Raw genomic sequence first — 19,643 nt, forward strand, 5'->3', positions numbered from 1 at the left:
AATGTTCCAATAGTGTGATTTAGTGGCTGTCAATCAAATATTCTTGAGGTGGACCAATAGGGCCATCAGAAAGCCCCATCTAAAATAACACCTCAAGCACACTATAAACAGCTGGGCTAAACCCATTCTCCCTGCTTCCATTCAGCATCATATTCCCTGTCTACTTATAGCATATAATTACTCATCCTTTCATTGGAGGGACAACAAAGACGGTGAGCCGCGAAGACGCACAGGAAGCTTTGTTTGTGTGTCATCGTCGCCGCGTGGTGAGTGGGCAGATATTATTCCTCTTTTAGTTCCTCTCCTCTGCCTTCAAAGCACAAGCTGTAATTATGGAAGGAGTAGAGCGCTGCCAGGCACCACATGGCAACTGTCCCACTGTACTCCCCCAAAGCTCCAGCTCTTTCACCGTGTTGCTCTAACAGGGTTACACCAGGGATCCTAATAAATACTAAATACTAATACTAAATACTAATACACTCTAATGATGATGACGTATACTGCTGGTCTGCGGTTACTGTGGGTACATTACTGCATCGTCAGCTCAGGGCCCATATTCACAAAGCATCTCAGAGTAGGAATGTTGATCTAGAATCAGATCCCCCCATCTCTTCTCCATCTATTATTCATTATGATCTAAACTGCAAAACTGATTCTAGATCAGCACTCCTACTCTGAGATGCTTTATGAATATGGACCCTGATTGGGTAGGGCTCTTCAACACCTCCTTAAGATGTGCATTCGAATAAAGTGTGGCATGGGACACTGTTAGATTACTGTAGAACAACAGTATAATATTTATCCAAGAGAGGACAGTTGAGCGAGATATACCTATATAATATTTATCCAGGGATGGATACAAATCGATGTAAGAGTGATGCATTTTATGGAGCGATCAGGTCCTCTTAAGGTTCCTTGGAGAACTCTTGCCCGATAAAGAACCTTTGAGTTAAGTTTGGGGTTCTTGACGTGGCATCTACGGTTCTTCAGAATTCTAAAAGGTTCTTGAAATGTATGGAAGCCTGCAGACGTGTCCCTTTCATAGCATACAGGAAATTGGCCAGTGTTAACTAGTGTTGATTAAAGAGTTAAATGAACACTGTAAAGAGTTAAATTAACACCCAGTGGTGTAAAAGAACCCCAGTGTTGGTGTTAATAACCAGAGTTGAACCAAAACCACATCCTTTATTATCATATTTCCCAGCATGCTCTATTGCAGGTTGATTTTTAGAATTGTTTGTTTCAATATCTATGTTTTTGCATGTACATTGATTGATTCATTAAAAGGTAGACTCGGCGATATGATGTAGATGCAGAAAGTAAACAGCATAGTGGGTCAATTTCCGCAACAACTAAGAGCGTAAAGCGCAAGGCTCAATTTATCCGCTTGTCCAGTGGCTCCCACGCTGTGAAAGAGCGTGAAGCGAACCCGTGCACATGTGCAGATACTCTGTGTGACTGTGTGAGAGTAAAGTCTTGCATCTCACTCATCTCAATATCTGCTGTGCTGCTTGTGGCAACATAATTTTTGCTAAGTCCACCTTGGTGGTCCTCTGTAGCTCAATTGGTAGAGCATGGCGCTTGTAACGCCAGCGTAGTGGGTTCGATCCCCGGTACCACCCATACGTAAAAATGTATGCGCACATGACTGTATAATATAAATAACATACTTTTTTCTAAACTATTCCAATCTGTTACTTGGATTTATTGCACCCGATACTGAAATGGTTGTTCCAGTTTAGATGTTTAAGGTAGTCTAATATCTTAGTCTTCCCAACCCTGGCAGTCATTCTGAAAGCAGGTTGTGGGTGAATAAAATTCAAAATGTTGGATATCCCCACTTTGGCTGGATTCCAATTGGAATTACACATCACTTTGCAAGCCAAGATTAGGGTAAAACTAGGCCCTCAGAAGAAGGCCTTATGAAATATGTATTGTATTGTCTTGTCTTAAAGAATGTAATTTTAATTACAACGTATTCACTTAGGATCTTACTTGATGAAAGCAACAGGACTAAAAAAAATGAATTCAACAATCATGTCTCTGTCACTAGCAAACACAGTCATGGGTGGTACTGGTAACTCTAACATTCACTCAAAAGGCACCCTGGGAAATATGCAAATAAGGCTTAAAACTCTACAGCAGGGCTATTCAATTCTGGTCCTGGAGGGCCGAAACATTTCTGGTTTGGGATTTTTGTATGGTTCTTCAAAGAGCCATCCCATTTATGGTTCTTCATAGACCCTTAAATTGATGTTGTTCTATAGTGTACCAACTCATGTTTGCTGTTGTTTTTATGGATGATTCTGAACCTAAACCAATTCCCCCCTTGGGCCTTTAGGGGTAATAACATTTTCTATGTCTGCTGTTTCTAGGCTGGTTATGTGAAGCAAGTTGCTGATGGTCTTACCTTGGTTGAGCAGAAGGGCTAGAAGAAAGAACAGAACAGTCAGTACAGTACAAGTCAAAGTGCAGTATGACATGCTATCACACCATTACACTTCCCTGGCCTTGTGAGATTTCACCAAGTAAGAGCTCTGATGTCACGACGGCCATTGTGAACTCTCTTCTAAGTGCCTCAGTTCAGTAAAACATGTTATTTTCTTGAAACCTCTCTCTCTCTCTCTCTCTCTCTCTCTCTCTCTCTCTCTCTCTCTCTCTCTCTCTCTCTCTCTCTCTCTCTCTCTCTCTCTCTCTCTCTCTCTCTCTCTCTCTCTCTCTCTCTCTCTCTCTCTCTCTCTCTCTCTCTCTCTCTCTCTCTCTCTCTCTCTCTCTCTCTCTCTCTCTCTCTCTCTCTCTCTCTCTCTCTCTCTCTCTCTCTCTCTCTCTCTCTCTCATATCACACCTGTTGTGGTCCTCTGTAGCTCAATTGGTAGAGCATGGCGCTTGTAATGCCAGGGTAGTGGGTTCGATCCCCGGGACCACCAATACGTAAAAATGTATGCGCACATGACTGTAAGTCGCTTTAGATAAAAGCGTCTGCTAAATGGCATATTATTACTACTGGAGACTGAGAGAGAGTGCTAGGTCAACCTGGCTGGCATGGTTCACTTAGGTTCAGCTGATATTGGGAAAATGGTAAGGAGAATAGGACACATAACACACACTCACAAATACACACACATTCAAACGCACACGCACTCACACACTACAAGTACACACACCTGAGATTCCCCTCTTCAGCCAGCGCGGTTCCTCTAGTACGATGAAGAAGTTCTCCTTTTTCTCATACTCCTCATCATCAATGATCCTCACCTGCAGGGTCTGACTGCACACACCGACACACACACACACACAGGTCAGTATCAGAGGTCAACATCTCTGAGGTCAACACACACAATCTTATCCTTAATGTAGAGCCACAAGGCTCTCTTTCCAGCACGATGAGCTAACCGTACTCCACGTACAGCCATCGTGCAAAAGGCAGGGAGGGGAGCCGCACAAAGCCAGACAAACGATGGCTTCCTCCCCGGTGCCGCCCCAGACATATTAACAGGCACAGCTTGTACTTAAATCACTACAGAGGGCCCACGTCAATATTTGATCACTCCACGGCTGAATAATTCAGATGCAGACATGCACTCCAGGCAGTGAGGGGACGCCCAGGGGTCTGCAACACAGAGGGGCGTCACCCCTGCTGAATATCATCCCCTATTACTGTGACCCAATCCTCAACCACTGCTCCAACCCCCATCCTAGCTCCTTCCATCCTGTGATTCTACCTACTGTACTACCTTCTATAGGTCCTTTACTGTACCTACTACTGTACAACCTTAGCCTCAGCCTCTCTTGGGGACCCCACTGGCCCTAACCCATTGGGTCCACTGCATCCCGTCAGCTTTTACACAGGCTGATGCGGAGTGGCTGATGAAAAGAGGAAATAGGAGGAGATGAAGGGGAGGAGGAGAGGAGGGGGAATATTATGCACATTAGTCCTGAAAATGTCACCACAGCAACAGTCTTCCTGTTGGCAGAGCAAGCATAAACAAGCGATGAGAGAGAAACAAAGAAACAAAGAAACAAAGAGAGGGAGAAGAGAGAAAGAGGGAGAAGAGAGAGATACAGATACAGGATCTTAATTTGAGCCAGTTTGCTACAGCAGGAAAACAATCTTGCAGCAACAGGAAATGTGAATTATTATTTGAATTATAATTAATGGACATTTTTGTAGGGGTTGATAAATATTTTTTTGAGAATCAAGTCTGAAATTTCAAAGTGGAAATTACAAACTTCAGAAACCTTGTTCTCCTGCAACAATGTGATCAAATTAAGATCCTACATCTGTAGATACAGGAAGACGAGAGGCTGAAAGAGAGAGAGAGAGAGAGAGAGAGAGAGAGAGAGAGAGAGAGAGAGAGAGAGAGAGAGAGAGAGAGAGAGAGAGAGAGAGAGAGAGAGAGAGAGAGAGAGAGAGAGAGAGAGAGAGAGAGAGAGAGAGAAAGAAAGAAAGAAAGAAAGAAAGAAAGAAAGAAAGAAAGAAAGAAAGAAAGAAAGAAAGAAAGAAAGAAAGAAAGAAAGAAAGAAAGAGAAGAGCAAGAGCAAGAGAAAGAAAATAAAGAATGAGAGACAAACGAGAAAGAGGAAGAAGGGAAGGATGGATACAGCAAGATGACAGTGAAATTAGAGATGAATGAGAAATAAACAAGATGTTCAAATTACCATTACTGTGCAGATTTGTGGCGAGAGAGAAAGAGAACCAGAAAGAGATCAGACTGAGACATGAATACAGATAGCGTGGTAATATAGCATGGTGTAGCCTACTTTAAGCCAGCAACACATAGCAGTGTGAATACAGGATTGGTTATGAATTGAGCACAAACACTCAAGCCATTGATGAGCTAAAGCTCCCACCCAGTTGGCCTTGATGAATAATGGAGAACAGTGTCTGGCATGGAGTAGGGAGAGGGGAGGGGGAGGGAGGGGGAGGGAGAGAGAGAGAATGAGGGAGTAGGGGAGAGTAAGAAAAGAGGGAGGGGAGGAGAGTGGAATGGAAAAAGAGGAAGATAGATGGAAAAAGGAGAGTGGATGAAATGGAAGCAACCAATAAACAAATAGAGTAGATGTGTAGAAGTAGGGTAGGGAGTCTGTCTGTCTGTCTGTCTGTCTGTCTGTCTGTCTGTCTGTCTGTCTGTCTGTCTGTCTGCCTTTCTGCCTTTCTGCCTTTCTGCCTTTCTGCCTTTCTGTCCGTCCATCACTACTCACGTTGTCTGGTCGTTGGAGAACTCCAGCTCTCCCTGAGTGTCCTCGTAGTCCACGCCGCCTCCCTTCGCCGTGCCCGCCTCCGTGTGATAGGGCAGGATCACTGTGCCGCGGGCACCCGAGTTCCGCACCACTGTGATCTCCATGGTACCAACGCTCTCGCTGACGCGCACCAGCCGATCACGGAATGTGAAGATGCCAGCATGGTCATCGTCCAGGATGGTCACCATGGTGACCAGTGGCTCCACCAGACGGCCCTTGGGTCCCGCACCTGGCTCATCACTCTCGAACATCCCCTCAGCGTCACCGATGCGCAGGTTGAGCAGCCGCACGAAAAAGTGCTCGTCCTCCTCGAAGATGTCATCATCGATGATGCCGACCTGGGAAAGGTGTAGGATGGAGGGAGGAGGGGTGGAGATGGAAAGTGACAGCTGTTATAGACCATAAACCAGTGGTCACCAAACTACGGCCCGCGGGCCGGATACGGCCCGTCAGCACATTTGGCCCGGCCCTCTGAACAATACCAGAGACGCTATCGGATTTTTTTCCTATTTGGCCTCCAGAAAAAAAATCCTAGGCCCGGCCCTGTCAAAGAGAGAACGGAATAATGGCGAAAAGGTTAGGTAAGAGAAAAATTGATTCAGAATGCAGGGTATTTAACCTGCAGTGGAAAAACGATTATTTTTTTGTTCAATGCAAAGAAAAGGCTGTTTGTCTCATCTGTCAAGAGACGGTGGCGGTATTCAAAGAATACAATCTTCGCCGACACTATGAATCCCGTCACAAAGACAAGTACGATAGCTTGCAAAGTGTTGACGTGGGATTCTGTAATGAAGGTTGTGGTGTCGTGCATAAACTTCATCAGAGCAAAGGGACTTAAACACAGGCAGTTCCAAGAATTCCTGTCTGAACTGGAGTCTACGCACGGAGATGTGCTGTACTACACAGAGGTCCGATGGCTGAGCCGGGGCAGAGTTTTGAGGCGTTTTTACGAGCTGCTACCCGAAATTAACGCATTTCTTCATTTAAAAGACAAAACGGTCCCAGAGCTGATCGACCCAGAATGGAAATGGCACCTCGCATTTTTAACAGACGTGACAGAAATACTTAACTCTTGCTATAATTACTTTATAAATACTCTTGCTATAATTGATTGGAACTGTATGTTACTGTTCCCTTTCCTCCCCTTCCACTGATCCCTCACCTTGATCTCCTTGCAGGTCTCTCCAGGTTTGAACACCAGCGTTCCCTCACTGTACTCGTAGTCGGACCCGGCGTTGGCCGAGCCGTCCTCGGTCCTGTAGTCCACGTAGAAGGTGCTCTCCCCCAGGCCCCCTTGACACACCACAGCCAGCCTCAGTACACCACAGTTCTCCATGCACTGGCTGTGGGTGCTCTCAAATGCCAGGCGGCTGCACTCGGTCAGGTCGTCGTCCTCGCAGACAACTTCCTCGTCCACGGCGGCGGCGCGGCGGGTGTGGTCGGCGGCGTGCCTCTTGAGCACATTGCCGGCGCCGGTCATCATGCGTGTAGCCTGGATGCGGTAGAAGGCGCGGCTCTTCTGCTGATGGAGGAGGGCGTAGTAGTTGGCTAGTTCTACCAGCTGATCCAGCTCCTTGTCCGGAAACTTCTGTTTCAGCTGCTTCAGGATGCGGATCACCTGGGGGCAGAGGAACAGGGGGTGAAAAAGCGGGACACAGACACAACCTCGACAGACACAGACACAGAGAGAAGGTTTGTAACTATTGTAGGTTCAGCACGTTTGTAGCTCTTAATAGTCTCCTTTGCTTGAGTGTGTTTGTATGTGTGGTTGAGATGAGTAACTACAGTATGTGGGTGTTCATGTATTGGCTGATGGGTGTATCCTCTTCATCTCTCCATCTCTTTCTCTCTCTCTTTTTACTCTCTCTAACCCTAATGTGCCTATATCTATTCCTGAGAGGGCCTATGTGGGTGTGCATGAATGGGATGAGTGTATCCTCTATAACTCTCTCTGTCTCTCTCTCTCTCTCTCTCTCTCTCTCTCTCTCTCTCTCTCTCTCTCTCTCTCTCTCTCTCTCTCTCTCTCTCTCTCTCTCTCTCTCTCTCTCTCTCTCTCTCTCTCTCTCTCTCGCTCTCTCTCTCTCTCTCTCTCTCTCTCTCTCTCTCTCTCTCTCTCTCTCTCTCTCTCTCTCTCTCTCTCTCTCTCTCTCTCTCTCTCTCTCTCTCTCTCTCTCTCTCTCTCTCTCTCTCTCTCTCTCTCTCTCTCTCTCTCTCTCTCTCTCTCTCCCTCTCTCTCTCTCTCTCTCTCCTGGGAGTTTTTTTTTTGAGTTTGTGTAGAGGGATTGTCCTAACTTAGTTATTGATTCTTTCCTTGGATTTTCCTTTCAATCTCTCTTTTCTATGGTTTGTTTTAGTGGTACCCACTGTTTTTATTTTAAAAGTTAGGGAGGAAGAGGACAGAGGTTTAGTTTCCTGGGGTTTTGAACGGTATGGTGTGAGCGATGGCTTCGCAGCCTAGCGCGGAGGAGACGCTGTCATTACGGCATGGATTCAGGTGTGTTCCTGAGAATGGAATTAAGGTGGAGGTTCTGCTCGCGGTCGGCGAACAGGTAGGAGCTGAATTTATACACTCCGCATCCAGAATGAACAAAACATTGTGTTGTGTTCATGAAAATAGCAAATTTGGTGGGTAGGCTCAAATTTGGTGGGTAGGCTCAAATTTGGTGGGTAGGTGCCAATTTCTCCTCTTTCTACCCCTTCGACTAGGGTGGTAGTTGCAAATTTGCCTCCGTTTATTACGGATGATCAAATCAGGAAGGAGTTGAGTAGTTTTGGTAAGTTTGCTAGTGGTTTTCGTGTACTGTCTGCAAGTTTTCAGGCAGATGCCGTCAAGCATGTTGTTTCATTCCAGAGGCAAGTGTTCATGTTTCTGAATAACAATGAGCAACAGTTAAAGTGCATTTTAAAGTGAGGCATGGGGAGGGGCTCTACGCAGGTTTTGCCAGCACAGATATTCTACAGTGCTTTGAGTGTGGGGATGTGGGGCATAAGAGCTTTGCGTGCCCACATAAAAGCCGTAGACAAGGTAAGGGTTCAAGCACCAGTGGGGGACATCGAGGTCAACGTGCAGGGGGCCATGAGACGCAGGCAGCAGAGGCTGGGCCTAGTCATGTGACAGATGGTAGTGTAGCTAAGGCTGGTCCTAGTCATGCTATAGATGGTGGTGTAGATGAGGCTGGGTCTAGTCATGTTATGGATGGTGGTGTAGATGAGGCTGGGTCTAGTCATGTTATGGATGGTGGTGTAGCTGAGACGGGGTCTAGTCATGTCATGGATGGTGGTGTAGATGAGGCTGGGCTTAGTCAGGTTATGCTAGTGGATGAGGAGTGTATTGTGGGGAAGGGTAAGCGACTGGGGGGGTGAAGGAGGGTGTCAAGCGGAAGAGGAAAAAGGGGGAGAAGAAAGGAGGTGGGAGGGCAGAGGCTGGTGTGGTGAAAGGCACCAAGGAACCTTTGCCTGGTGCTGAGGGGGAGGCTCCGACTAGTGAGGAAGAGCAGGTGGTCAGGATGGGAGATGGAGATGAGGAGGAGGAAGGTGAGTCTGAGGAGGAAGACGATGAGGAGGATTTCTTTTCAGACTCCTCCTCAATGGGTCCAGAGCTGACAGCCAGTCAGTCAGAGGGGTCAAAGTACACGGTGAGGGAACTGTCAAGGTTCCTGAATGAGACTAAGGGGAAAAAAGTAAATCTTGAGGCTTTTTTCTGCGATCCGGGAAAGTTTGTAAGATCAGTACAACATACTATGAAAAATGAGGGGCATGGTGTCCTCTCACCCAGGAAACGGTTTAGGTTGAGGAAGTGGGTCACAACCGTGTGTAAAAGTCTACCTTCAGACACTGTTTAGATTAAAGTTTTCTTTCTGGCACTGGGGCTTTTTGAGCTTTGCTATTGGTCTCTTTCTTTGCTGGCTTTTTTCCTACTTCTTATGGAGACTCTTTGGGTAGGCTTGCTTAATATTAATGGCGCCAGAGATGCGGGAAAGAGGAGTGTGTTGGGTGAATATGTAAAACAAAAAAAAGTACAGGTGTTGTTTCTGCAGGAGACGCATAGTGATGTGGTGAATGAAGTTAATTGGGGGCTCTGGTGGAAAGGGGCAAGTGTGCTGAGCCATGGGACAAATGTTAGTGCATGGGTGGCAGTCCTTTTTGTACCGGGTCTGTCTGTAAAAATCTGCTCCTCAAAAGAGATGTGTAGGGGTACACTGCTTGTAGTAAAAGCAGAAATTAACAACAGGGGTTTTGTCTTTATAAATGTGTTGGGCCTAACACGGGGAGAGAGAGGGGGCTTCTATTTGGGTGTCTTAGACAGGAACTCTCACAGATATCGCCTGAGGAGACGATGGTGGTCGGCGGGGACTGGAACTGTATGATGGATTTTACGAAAGACAGAAATGAGAAGGAGCCTCATTCAGGTTCAGTGGGGGTGTTAAGGGACATTATTAATCAGTTTGACCTAGTGGATGTTTGGAGAACTAGACATCCCAACACAAGACAGTATACATGGGTGAAGGTCTTTGGGGCTAGGGTGAGTGCAGCCCGGCTTGATCGATTGTACATGTCCAGGAATCAGAGCAATAGGCTGTTGGGCGCTACCATTCTCCCGGTGGGTTTTTCTGATAATCACATAACCATGGCTCGGCTGTCTATTTCACCAGGGCCTCGGCAGGCATCCTATTGGAAGTTTAATGTAAAGCTCTTACAAGATGCCACTTTTTGCTCAGGTTTCCAGACTTTTTGGGAAAGGTGGGGGCAGCGAAGAGTATGAGTCTCTGAGTCAATGGTGGGATGTGGGAAAAGTCCAAATTCGGCTTTTCTGCCAACAGTATACAGCTCTCTCATCCTCAGAGGCTAGGAGAGTATTGGGGGAACTCGAGCGTAGTATTAGTGAGATGGAGGTAGAGCTGGTGGGGCAAGGCAATGTAGGCCTCCAGGCTAATTTAGCTGAACTACGTAGGGACCTGGGCAGTTTTCTCCAGGTTAAAGCAAAGGGAGCACTTGTAAGAGCTAGGTTCTCCATGCTCAAGGAGATGGATGCTCCCAGCTCCTTCTTCTTTGGTTTGGAAAGACAGAGCGGTGAAGCCAAGGGTATGCATTGTCTACGGCTTTCGGATGGGCGGGTGACCTCTGTGGTGGGGGAGATGCGGGAGCGGACTGTGGAGTTTTATACTGAGTTGTATAGGGCAGAACTGAGTGATCCTATGTGTGCTCAGGTTTTGTTTGCCAAACTCCCTAAGCTCTCTAAGGTACAGAGGGATGAAATGGACATTCCCCTGTTGTCCCATGAACTGGAAGAGGGCGTAACCCAGATGTCCCCCGGCCGTGCACCAGGGGTCGATGGACTCCCAGTGGAGTTTTCTAAAAAATTCTGGGGAATAATTGGACTGGACTTCTTTTGCGTGTTGCGTGAGTGGTCGGAGTAGGAGAGTTGCCGATTAGCTGCCGGCGGCGGCTCTGACTCTCCTGCCCAAAAAGGGGGACTTGTGTGAACTTAAGAACTGGAGGCCTGTGGCATTGCTCTGTGCGGACTACAAGATATTTGCCAAGGTCCTCGCTAACAGACTAAAGTCCCATCTGGACTCTATAGTACACAAGGACCAGACATATTGCATACCAGTACGCTCAATCACGGACAACTTGTTCTTAATCAGGGACATGTTGGATTTGTGGAGAGGTTCTAATGTGAACTTTGGTCTGGTCTCTTTAGATCAAGAGAAGGCTTTTGATAGAGTGGACCATGAGTATCTGTTTAATGTGATGTCTGGGTTTGGGTTTGGGGAAAGGTTTTTTGGCCTATGTGAAGATGTTGTATGCTGGGGCATCATGTATGGTTAAGGTGGGAGGGGGGCTCAGTAGGCCAGTCTGGGTGAGGCGGGGCATTAGACAAGGATGCCCTCTATCAGGGCAGTTATATACACTAGCCATTGAGCCTTTTTTGGGCCTGCTATGCAGGAGACTGCAGGGAGTGTGCTGGACAGGCATAGCAGTGTCAGCGTATGCAGATGAGGTTTCTGTTATGGTCAGGGATGGTGAGGATATGCAGGCACTAGAGAATAGTCTGAAGGTGTACGAGAGAGCTTCGTCAGCTAAGGTAAACTGGGGCAAAAGCAAAGCTCTGTTATGTGGGGCATGGGAGGATAGGGCCCCTCCTCTGCTTCCAAGGGGTTTGCAGTGGGGTTGTGAAGGGCTTAACATTTTGGGGACGTACCTGGGCTTGGAGAGGTGGGTCAGGAGGCTCGCAGACCTGCAACGCAAGCTGGTGGATTTTTTCTGGTTGGGCCATCCCTGGCTGAGGGCGGCAGTGTTGTATATGTCCATAAATGAAGGAAGACAGGGCCTGGTGGAACTGGAGAGCAGGGTGGCTGCATTCCGACTAAAGGCGGCGCAGAGACTGCTGTACCATACTGATGTCGGATGGAGGGAGCTAGCATGCACGCTGCTGAGGAGAGCTGGCGGATTAGGGTTGGACCGGCAGCTATTCCTCATGAGGCTGGAGGGGCTGAGTACAGCAGGACTCTCTGATTTTTACTCTGCGGTGCTGAGGGCCTAGCAGCTACTAAGGCCCACACGAGAAGGGGGTGTGGAGCCTGGGCTGTGGGTGTGGGAGGAGCCTATCTTCCACAACCCAGGAATCCTTTTGAGATCGGTTCAGTCGGCCACCCTGAAGAGGTGACTGATGGCAGCGGGATTACTAAGGCTGGGTGACCTGCGACTGCTGGGAGAGGAGGGGTGGAAAACCCCAGAAGTCCTAGCACAACAAACAGGACTAACATCTCTTAGGCTGCTGGAGAAATTCCTGGGGGAAGTCCAGGAGGTACTGTCTGAGCCGGTAAAGGGGGTGTTTGAGCGGCCAAAGTGGGAGGGGCCACCAATGTTTCCGCCACTGCATGTGACGGCAGAGACTGGGGACTGGCAAGGGGGTCTGGAGGACTTGTTAGATTTTAACACTCCGAGCCTGGGGGAGTTTGAAGGGGTAGGAGGTGAAGCCCTATACAACCTCTGTATTAAGGTAAGGAACATCAGGAGCCTAACAGGAGTGAAGGCACATCAGTGGCAGGGGGTATGTGGGGCGGAGAGTATGGTGGGTTTTAGATGGAGGGGGCTCTACAAACTTCCAGTATCAAAGAGGTCAGGGGACCTCCAGTGGAGGGTTTTACATGGAGCCCTGGCCACTAACAGCTGGTTGGCAGGGGTTGAACCGGGAGTCGGACAGGGGTGTCCTTTCTGTGTCATGAGTGAAACTGTGATTCATATGTTTTCTGTGTGCGCCAGGTTAATGCCTTTAATGTCTCTGTTGGAATGTCTGTGTGAGAGGTTGGGGGTGGAGTTTACTGTCCGGATGTTTATAATGGGATACAGGTATTCAAATTAGGAAAAGGTTAAATGTGTGTTGTTGAATTTTCTGTTTGCTCAGGCAAAGTTGGCTATTTGGATAACAAGGAGGAACAGGGTCAAAGGTGGAGGGATAACAGACCCTTTACTATTATTTAATGGGATGGTCTCTGCGCGCCTTAGGGTGGAATTTGAGTTCTATAAAATTATAAAAAGTGTGGAGATGTTTCAAGAGATATGGTGTGTTGGGGGAGCTGTCTGTATAGCTGGGGAAGATGGTCTGGATATACGGTTGTAGAAGTGGTGAGGTTTGGGTTATTGTGATGTGTGGTGTTGTTTTTGTATCGTGGGGTATAGGGAAAGGTGAGTATGCAGTACAGGGGATATTTTTTATTTTTTTTATTTTATGGGGTGGGGTGGGGGGGCTAGGTTTTAATGAAATGAGGATGTACCATTAAAGAAAGACAAAAAAGTATCCTCTCTCTCTCGCTCTCTCACCACACCTGTTGTACTACTGGAGACTCAGAGAGCCTGAGAGAGAGAGTGCTAGGTCAACCTGGCTGGCATGGTTCACTGTTTTTTTAAAAATTCTTTCCAATGTGTCAAGTAATTCTCTTTTTGTTTTCTCATGATTTGGTTGGGTCTAATTGTGTTGTTTCTGCTCTCTCTCTCTCTCTCTCTCTCTCTCTCTCTCTCTCTCTCTCTCTCTCTCTCTCTCTCTCTCTCTCTCTCTCTCTCTCTCTCTCTCTCTCTCTCTCTCTCTCTCTCTCTCTCTCTCTCTCTCTCTCTCTCTCTCACACCTCCTTGCGGCTCTCGTCCAGCTCCTTGGTATTCTCTACAGTCACCATGGTGCTGTTGGAGTTGGGCAGGTAGGCCACGGCGCCCGCCGCATTGTTGGCACCATCCTGGCAGTTCTCACTGGGCATCACTCCCAGCACTCCTCCCCTAGGAGGGAACTTTCCGTCCATAATCATCTCGAAGCCTTTCGGGGTTGTGTCCCCCTCCGTCTCCACGACGATGCCATGCTTGTCAGCGCGGTAACGCTTGGCCATGTACTTGTAGAAGAGCAGGCGGCGGTCGGCGATCCAGGCCAGGATCACACACACTGGGAAGTAGAGCAGGGTGACCAGGGCCTCCCACACCTGAACACACACACACACACACAAACACGCAAACACACACACACAAACACGCACACACAAACACACACACACAGAGGGTACCATTACAAGACATACATCCAAACTGGAAGGGTGTTGATTGTTTGGTTACACACACACATACAGTATTTATACACATTTGCTAACTCACACACACACACACACACACACACACACACATACAAACACACACAAAAGTGTACCTCCACTACTCCGGGTGAGATGACAGAGAGGATGAGGAAGAGCCAGATATAGGCGAAGATACTCCAGAAGGCTGTGATGAAGAACACGCGGAGGTGTTTGATCTTCCTGGTCTCTCCTTCAGGGATGACCCACACACAGATGGCGATGATCACAAACATGTTGAATGCGGCACTGCCCACAATGGTGCCAGGGCCCAGCTCACCTGCCTTGAACCCATGCCCACACACCTAACACCGGGAGACAGAGGAGAGAAAGACTTTTAGAGAACCTTTACTTTTAGAGAACATTTAGTGCAGTATAAATCAAAAAGGCCATGTACAAATTGTACGTAAATGTTATATTGGTAAAATTTGACAATAACTTTAAAGTAGATATCAGTTTCTTTATGTCATTTTCATCTTAATTCCAGTACTACTACTAGTATACACTGCTACACTGATATGTTGTCGCTGGGGGGAGTGTTTATGATGTGACACCCACTTATGAGTTGTGGTCGGGGGAGTCTTTATGACGTGACACCCACCTCTATGACAGACAGCAGGATCTCTGGGGCGGAGGAGCCTAGAGCCATCAGAGTCAGGTTGGACACAGTCTCGTTCCAGATACGTACAGTGGCCACAGACGTCTCACCGCTTGGCATGGTGATGGTCACCTCCTTCTCCTACAGGACAGACAGAGAGGGGTCACACACACACACACTAGTCATCACTCTATTCACCCCATACCATTCTAGTATCTCACCACCAGACTCATACATATCTTAATCTCATCTAGCCAGTTAATGTACCAAAAAAAATAATGCTCATAGTCCTGAGATGGTAGTGGGAGTAGTAGTGGGAAGCTACAGATTTCCTTCTTCTCCACATATAAGCATGATGGATGGTATTTACAGTATCCTACCATCAGGGAGGACGCGTCCCTGACTCCCTGGCAGAAGGAAAGCAGGACGACCTGGTATTCTAATCTAGTGAATGGAGGAGTGATGGATGGCGGGCTATGGAGACTCAAGTTTCAAGTTTTATAAGTCGTATGTACGGGATACACATGGTATACACCATTCTACGAAATGCTTCCTTGCAGGTTCCTTTACAGTGACCTTGAGATGTAGGGTTGGTTAATTTTACTGAAGTGGGCTAAATCAGGGTCACACAGAGCGTTTCTTGGTAGTCTTGAACAAATCTACTTTCAAACAAAAGTATACATCTCACACACATGGTATTGGGCTTTAAAAAAAAGAAGACACCCGTACCATGTCAGATATAGAGTTGAATGTATTCAATTTTGAGATTGCATCCCAATATTACACTTTATATAAGTCACAGAAGACTGAAATTCAACAAAACCGTTTGACATAGAAACACCAGATTTTCGGCGTAAAATAAATAATGTTTATTAATTATGAAATTATGAAAGATATTAATAACATTCCACCCATGGGGCCACTGGCTCATTTGACTGCAGGAAAGGGCTCCACCATCCCTCCATCCCCATCCCCCCCGGCAGAGAGCCAGGCCTGTGCTCCTTGCTGCCAGCATAGACACTCTCATAGCGTGTTTACGCTTGCATAACCTCAGGACAAACACTGGAACAGCCCCCCTGTTACAATACAATACACTACAATACACTCCAATTAGGCCACTGGGGTGGTCTGAATCCTTAATAATGGATGCACTTCTGGCAATTACTCTCCTAATAGATTGCGATGAGGTGATGTCGAAGGAGTCAGGCGCAGGAGGGTAAATCACAGAATAACAGGCTTTATTCCGCAATTACAGAGTTACGCAGAAATGCGTCAAAACACTCTAGTGCGCAAAACAGGCGCACTGGAAAATACACGGCACATGGGGAAATATCCCGGCGATACAAAATACACGGAGCTCCACTGAGCTTCACTATCCTCCACAATAAACAATCACACACAAAGACAAGGGGGCAGATGGAACACTTATACAGGTACTGATGAGGGGATATGAACCAGGTGTGTGTAATAAACAAGACAAAACCAATGGAATGATGAGATGCGGAGCGGCAGTGGCTAGAAGGCCGGTGACGATGCACGCCGAAGCCTGCCCGAACAACGAGAGGTGGCAGCTTTGGAGGAAGTCGTGACAGTACCCCCCCTTTGACGCACAGCTCCAGCAGCGTGCCGACACCGGCCTCGGGGACGGCCAGGAGGACGCGGAGCAGGGCGAGCCGGATGGCGACGGTGGAAATCCCACAACAGGGAGGGATCGAGGATATCCCTCACCAGGACCCAGCACCGCTCCTCCGGACCGTACCCCTCCCACTCCACGAGGTACTGAAGGCCCCCCACCCCACGCCTCGAACCCAGAATGGAACAGACGGAGTACGCCGGGGCCCCCTCGATATCCAAAGGGGGCGGAGGGACCTCCCACACCTCAGACTCCTGGAGCGGACCAGCCACCACCGGCCTGAGGAGAGGCACATGGAACGAGGGGTTAATGCGGTAATCAGGAGGGAGTAGTAACCTGTAAGTAACCTCGTTTATTCTCCTCAGGACTTTGAACGGTCCCACAAACCACAGGCTCAGCTTCCGGCAGGACAGGCGGAGGGGGCAGATTCCGGGTCGAGAGCCAAACCCGATCACCCGGTACAAAGACCGGGGCCTCACTGCGGTGGAGGTCAGCATTGGCCTTCTGGCGACGCACAGCGCATTGGAGGTGGACGTGAGCAGCGTTCCATGTCTCCTCTGCGCGCCGAAACCAGTCATCCACCACAGGAGCCTCGGTCTGGCTCTGAAGCATGCATGAGAACACCAGCTGTTCTGGATGACTATGTGATCACGCTCTCCATAGCCAATGTGAGTAAGACTTTTAAGCAGGTCAACATTCACAAGGCCGCAGGGCCAGACGGATTACCAGGACGTGTACTCCGAGCATGTGTTGACCAACTGGCAAGTGTCTTCACTGACATTTTCAACATGTCCCTGACTGAGTCTGTAATACCAACATGTTTCAAGCAGACCACCATAGTCCCCGTGCCCAAGGACAATAAGATAACCTGCCTAAATGATTACCGACCCATAGCACTGACGTCTGTAGCCATGAAGTTGTCCAACGCGGCTCCTCCTTCACTCCAGACCGCGTTGGCCCACTCCAGGGATTTCCCCGAGGGGCAGGAGACGAGGGCGGACACCTTCTCCCGCTCCGATGGAGCCGGCCTGATGTTCAAATAGTACAACTCCAGTTGTAGGAGGAATCCCTGGCAGAGGGCAGCTGTCCCGTCGAAAGCCTGCCCGAACAAGGAGAGGTGGCAGCTTCGGAGGAAGTCGTGACATAGATGCTCGCATTATGAACTTATGAATAAAATTGTCTGTAATTTGCTCGGTCAGAGAGAAAATTGAAAAAGGGAGAAATCTATGCTATTCCGATTATGAACAAAGATGTTGAACACATGGTTTGCTATAAAGAGGACAATATTACAAACGGATAACTAGTAAATTCACAATGGTGTTCGATGGCCCAACAACAAACTGAAATGGATTAATAATTTATGAAAAAAGAATAAAACAGCCCCGGTTAATTGATTATGGAATCGATTCCAGGGCTAGAATCTATTTCAGTTTGTTGAGAACACTATCCCTTGTCAGCAGAGAGATCCAATTCATAACGATGTCAAAGAGTCTGGACCAATTATCTAAAGCTTTAAAATCAGATGGAACCAATAATTCAATACACTAAGTCTCATATTATTTTCCAATAGTTTCGTTCTGAACAGAACCACTATTTATTTCATCCCGTTCCACTGTTCTGACCAGCAAAACTTTAAAAAGTACCTGTTTATATCATTATTTTCTCTTCCTTTTTTAACTAGCATTGAAAATCCATTCTTCTCTAATAAAAAAATCTCTCTCCCTATCTTTTTGTAAGATTTTATAAAAATAATTAACAATACAAAACATACACATACAAACGACATCACACAAACATCAACTACATCACACCTGCCCCACATGCTCACAACCCCATCTCCAGCGCCCGCATCACTCTCCGCCACATGGCCTCAAACTGCATCATTTTGTGTCCCTCCATTGCCCACGTGCTCTCTCCCTATCTTCTGAATCACGCTTGTAATGTTAGTAGGCTACAGTAGCCTATGCTTCGGAGGAGGAGGCGCAGGTAGCTTACACATGCACACACACTGGCAAAGATTTTCAGCTTGCAGGCAGACACTGGAAGAAGTTTCTGAGTGACAGAGTGAGGGCTTTGCATAGGCGCTTTGTTGCGTTTTTTGTGGGACTAGAAAAACATGCCCGGAATGTAATAGAACGCTATTAACCGGTTCCCATGCTTTTAAAAGAATGGTTCTGTTCCAGAACAGTATCTATCACTGTCGTTCCTGGTTCTGTTTCTGTTCGTTTAAATATTTTGTTATTTTCTGGTTTTCGGTTTTGTTCCCTTAACCGGTTCCAACCCAAGGCTAGAATCTATTTCATTTTGTTGAGTCAACACTATCTCTTGTCAGCAGAGAAATCCAATTCACAACAATGTCAGAGTCTGAACCAATTACCCAAGCTTTAAATCAGATGGAACCAATAATTAATTACACTAAGTCTGCATTTCAGGATGTGTTTCAATTAACATACTGTAAATACTGGAATTCCATATGGGCCCAAAGTCAGTCACTCCAAGAAATATGAAAACCCAAACATAGAAATAACATGTTAATTTGAGCTGTCTGTGGTAAGAGAAAGAAACTGTTGTGTCTATCACCCTTGCAGAGGCGAGTTTTACAATTACTTTATCATAGAGTGTTCTACTTGTTTCGATGTTCACTGTGTTTGAGTGACAGTTAATGTAGTCTAGGGAGAGGTGAGAGAGGAGAGCCAACCACTGGGTCTAAGAGTGGGAGAGCTCTCTCTGTAAAAATAGAATCTCTTCATTCTATTCCTATGTCATTTCCATTATGTGGTGAATGACAACTCTACATAAACACAGTCTATCATATGGGTCAATCTATCATACAGTACCAACCTGTGAGGTGATGACCTCGATAGAGGCCATGAAGCGGTCTGCGATGATGGACACTCCCAGGAACATGTACATGAGGCAGGTGAAGTAGACCACGGCCCTGGCCACCTGGTCGCCCAGCCCGGGGCCCAGGGGCTTCCACACGGGCAGCAGGGTGCCCGGCTTGCACACCACCGGCTGCGAGCACTTTGAGCTTCCGCCCACTGCCGTGCTGCTGTTGCTCCAGAACTCCGGAGACATGGAGGGATAGGACATTGTGGAGATGGAGCGGTTCTCTTCCTCTCCTCCTCCTCGTAGAGACTCCAGGGCGCAGGGCAAAGGAAGGGGGAGGAGGAGGAGGAAGAGGAAGGGGACGGAGGCAGAGAGAGAGGTGGAGAGGAGAGCCATGGCGGAGAATGCTGGGGGAAGAGAGGGATGAGGTGGACGAAGAGAGAGACGGGGAGAAAATGCCAACGTGGCAGGGAGGGTTAGGACTAGCTCACCTGGGAGGAGAGAGAGATGGATAGAAGAGTAAAGAGAGAGAGAGGACAATACTTTGTTAGATGTTGGGTGCCAGCAGCAAACATACACCAGCCTTTCATTGACCTGTATGGAGTACGTGATAAATAAACCATCTACCTCAAAATCATTTTTACACATTTGATAACTGAATCATGAGGTATTACTGCGGTTTACATAGAATACATCATTTTCAACCATCGTTCTTGTTTCCAGTTGCTGT

At 47.5% G+C, this 19,643-nt stretch overlaps 1 protein-coding gene across 1 annotated transcript in view; it reads right to left on the reverse strand.

Moving 5' to 3' along the window:
- LOC121564074 (sodium/calcium exchanger 2) overlaps positions 1-19,282 on the reverse strand; it is a 30,849-nt gene extending 11,567 nt beyond the window's left edge. The window contains exons 1-8 of the mRNA XM_041875612.1: positions 18,926-19,282; positions 14,455-14,592; positions 13,931-14,158; positions 13,368-13,709; positions 6,404-6,859; positions 5,203-5,579; positions 3,165-3,268; positions 2,411-2,428 (exon numbers count right to left, since the gene is read on the reverse strand). Of these exons, the coding sequence (XP_041731546.1) occupies positions 2,411-2,428; positions 3,165-3,268; positions 5,203-5,579; positions 6,404-6,859; positions 13,368-13,709; positions 13,931-14,158; positions 14,455-14,592; positions 18,926-19,177 (1,915 nt within the window). The 5' untranslated portion in view covers positions 19,178-19,282. The remainder of the gene's footprint in view (positions 1-2,410; positions 2,429-3,164; positions 3,269-5,202; positions 5,580-6,403; positions 6,860-13,367; positions 13,710-13,930; positions 14,159-14,454; positions 14,593-18,925) is intronic.
- Between the last annotated feature and the right edge of the window lie 361 nt (positions 19,283-19,643).

Source organism: Coregonus clupeaformis, chromosome 5, assembly GCF_020615455.1.
Source record: "Coregonus clupeaformis isolate EN_2021a chromosome 5, ASM2061545v1, whole genome shotgun sequence".
Lineage (NCBI taxonomy): Eukaryota > Metazoa > Chordata > Actinopteri > Salmoniformes > Salmonidae > Coregonus > Coregonus clupeaformis.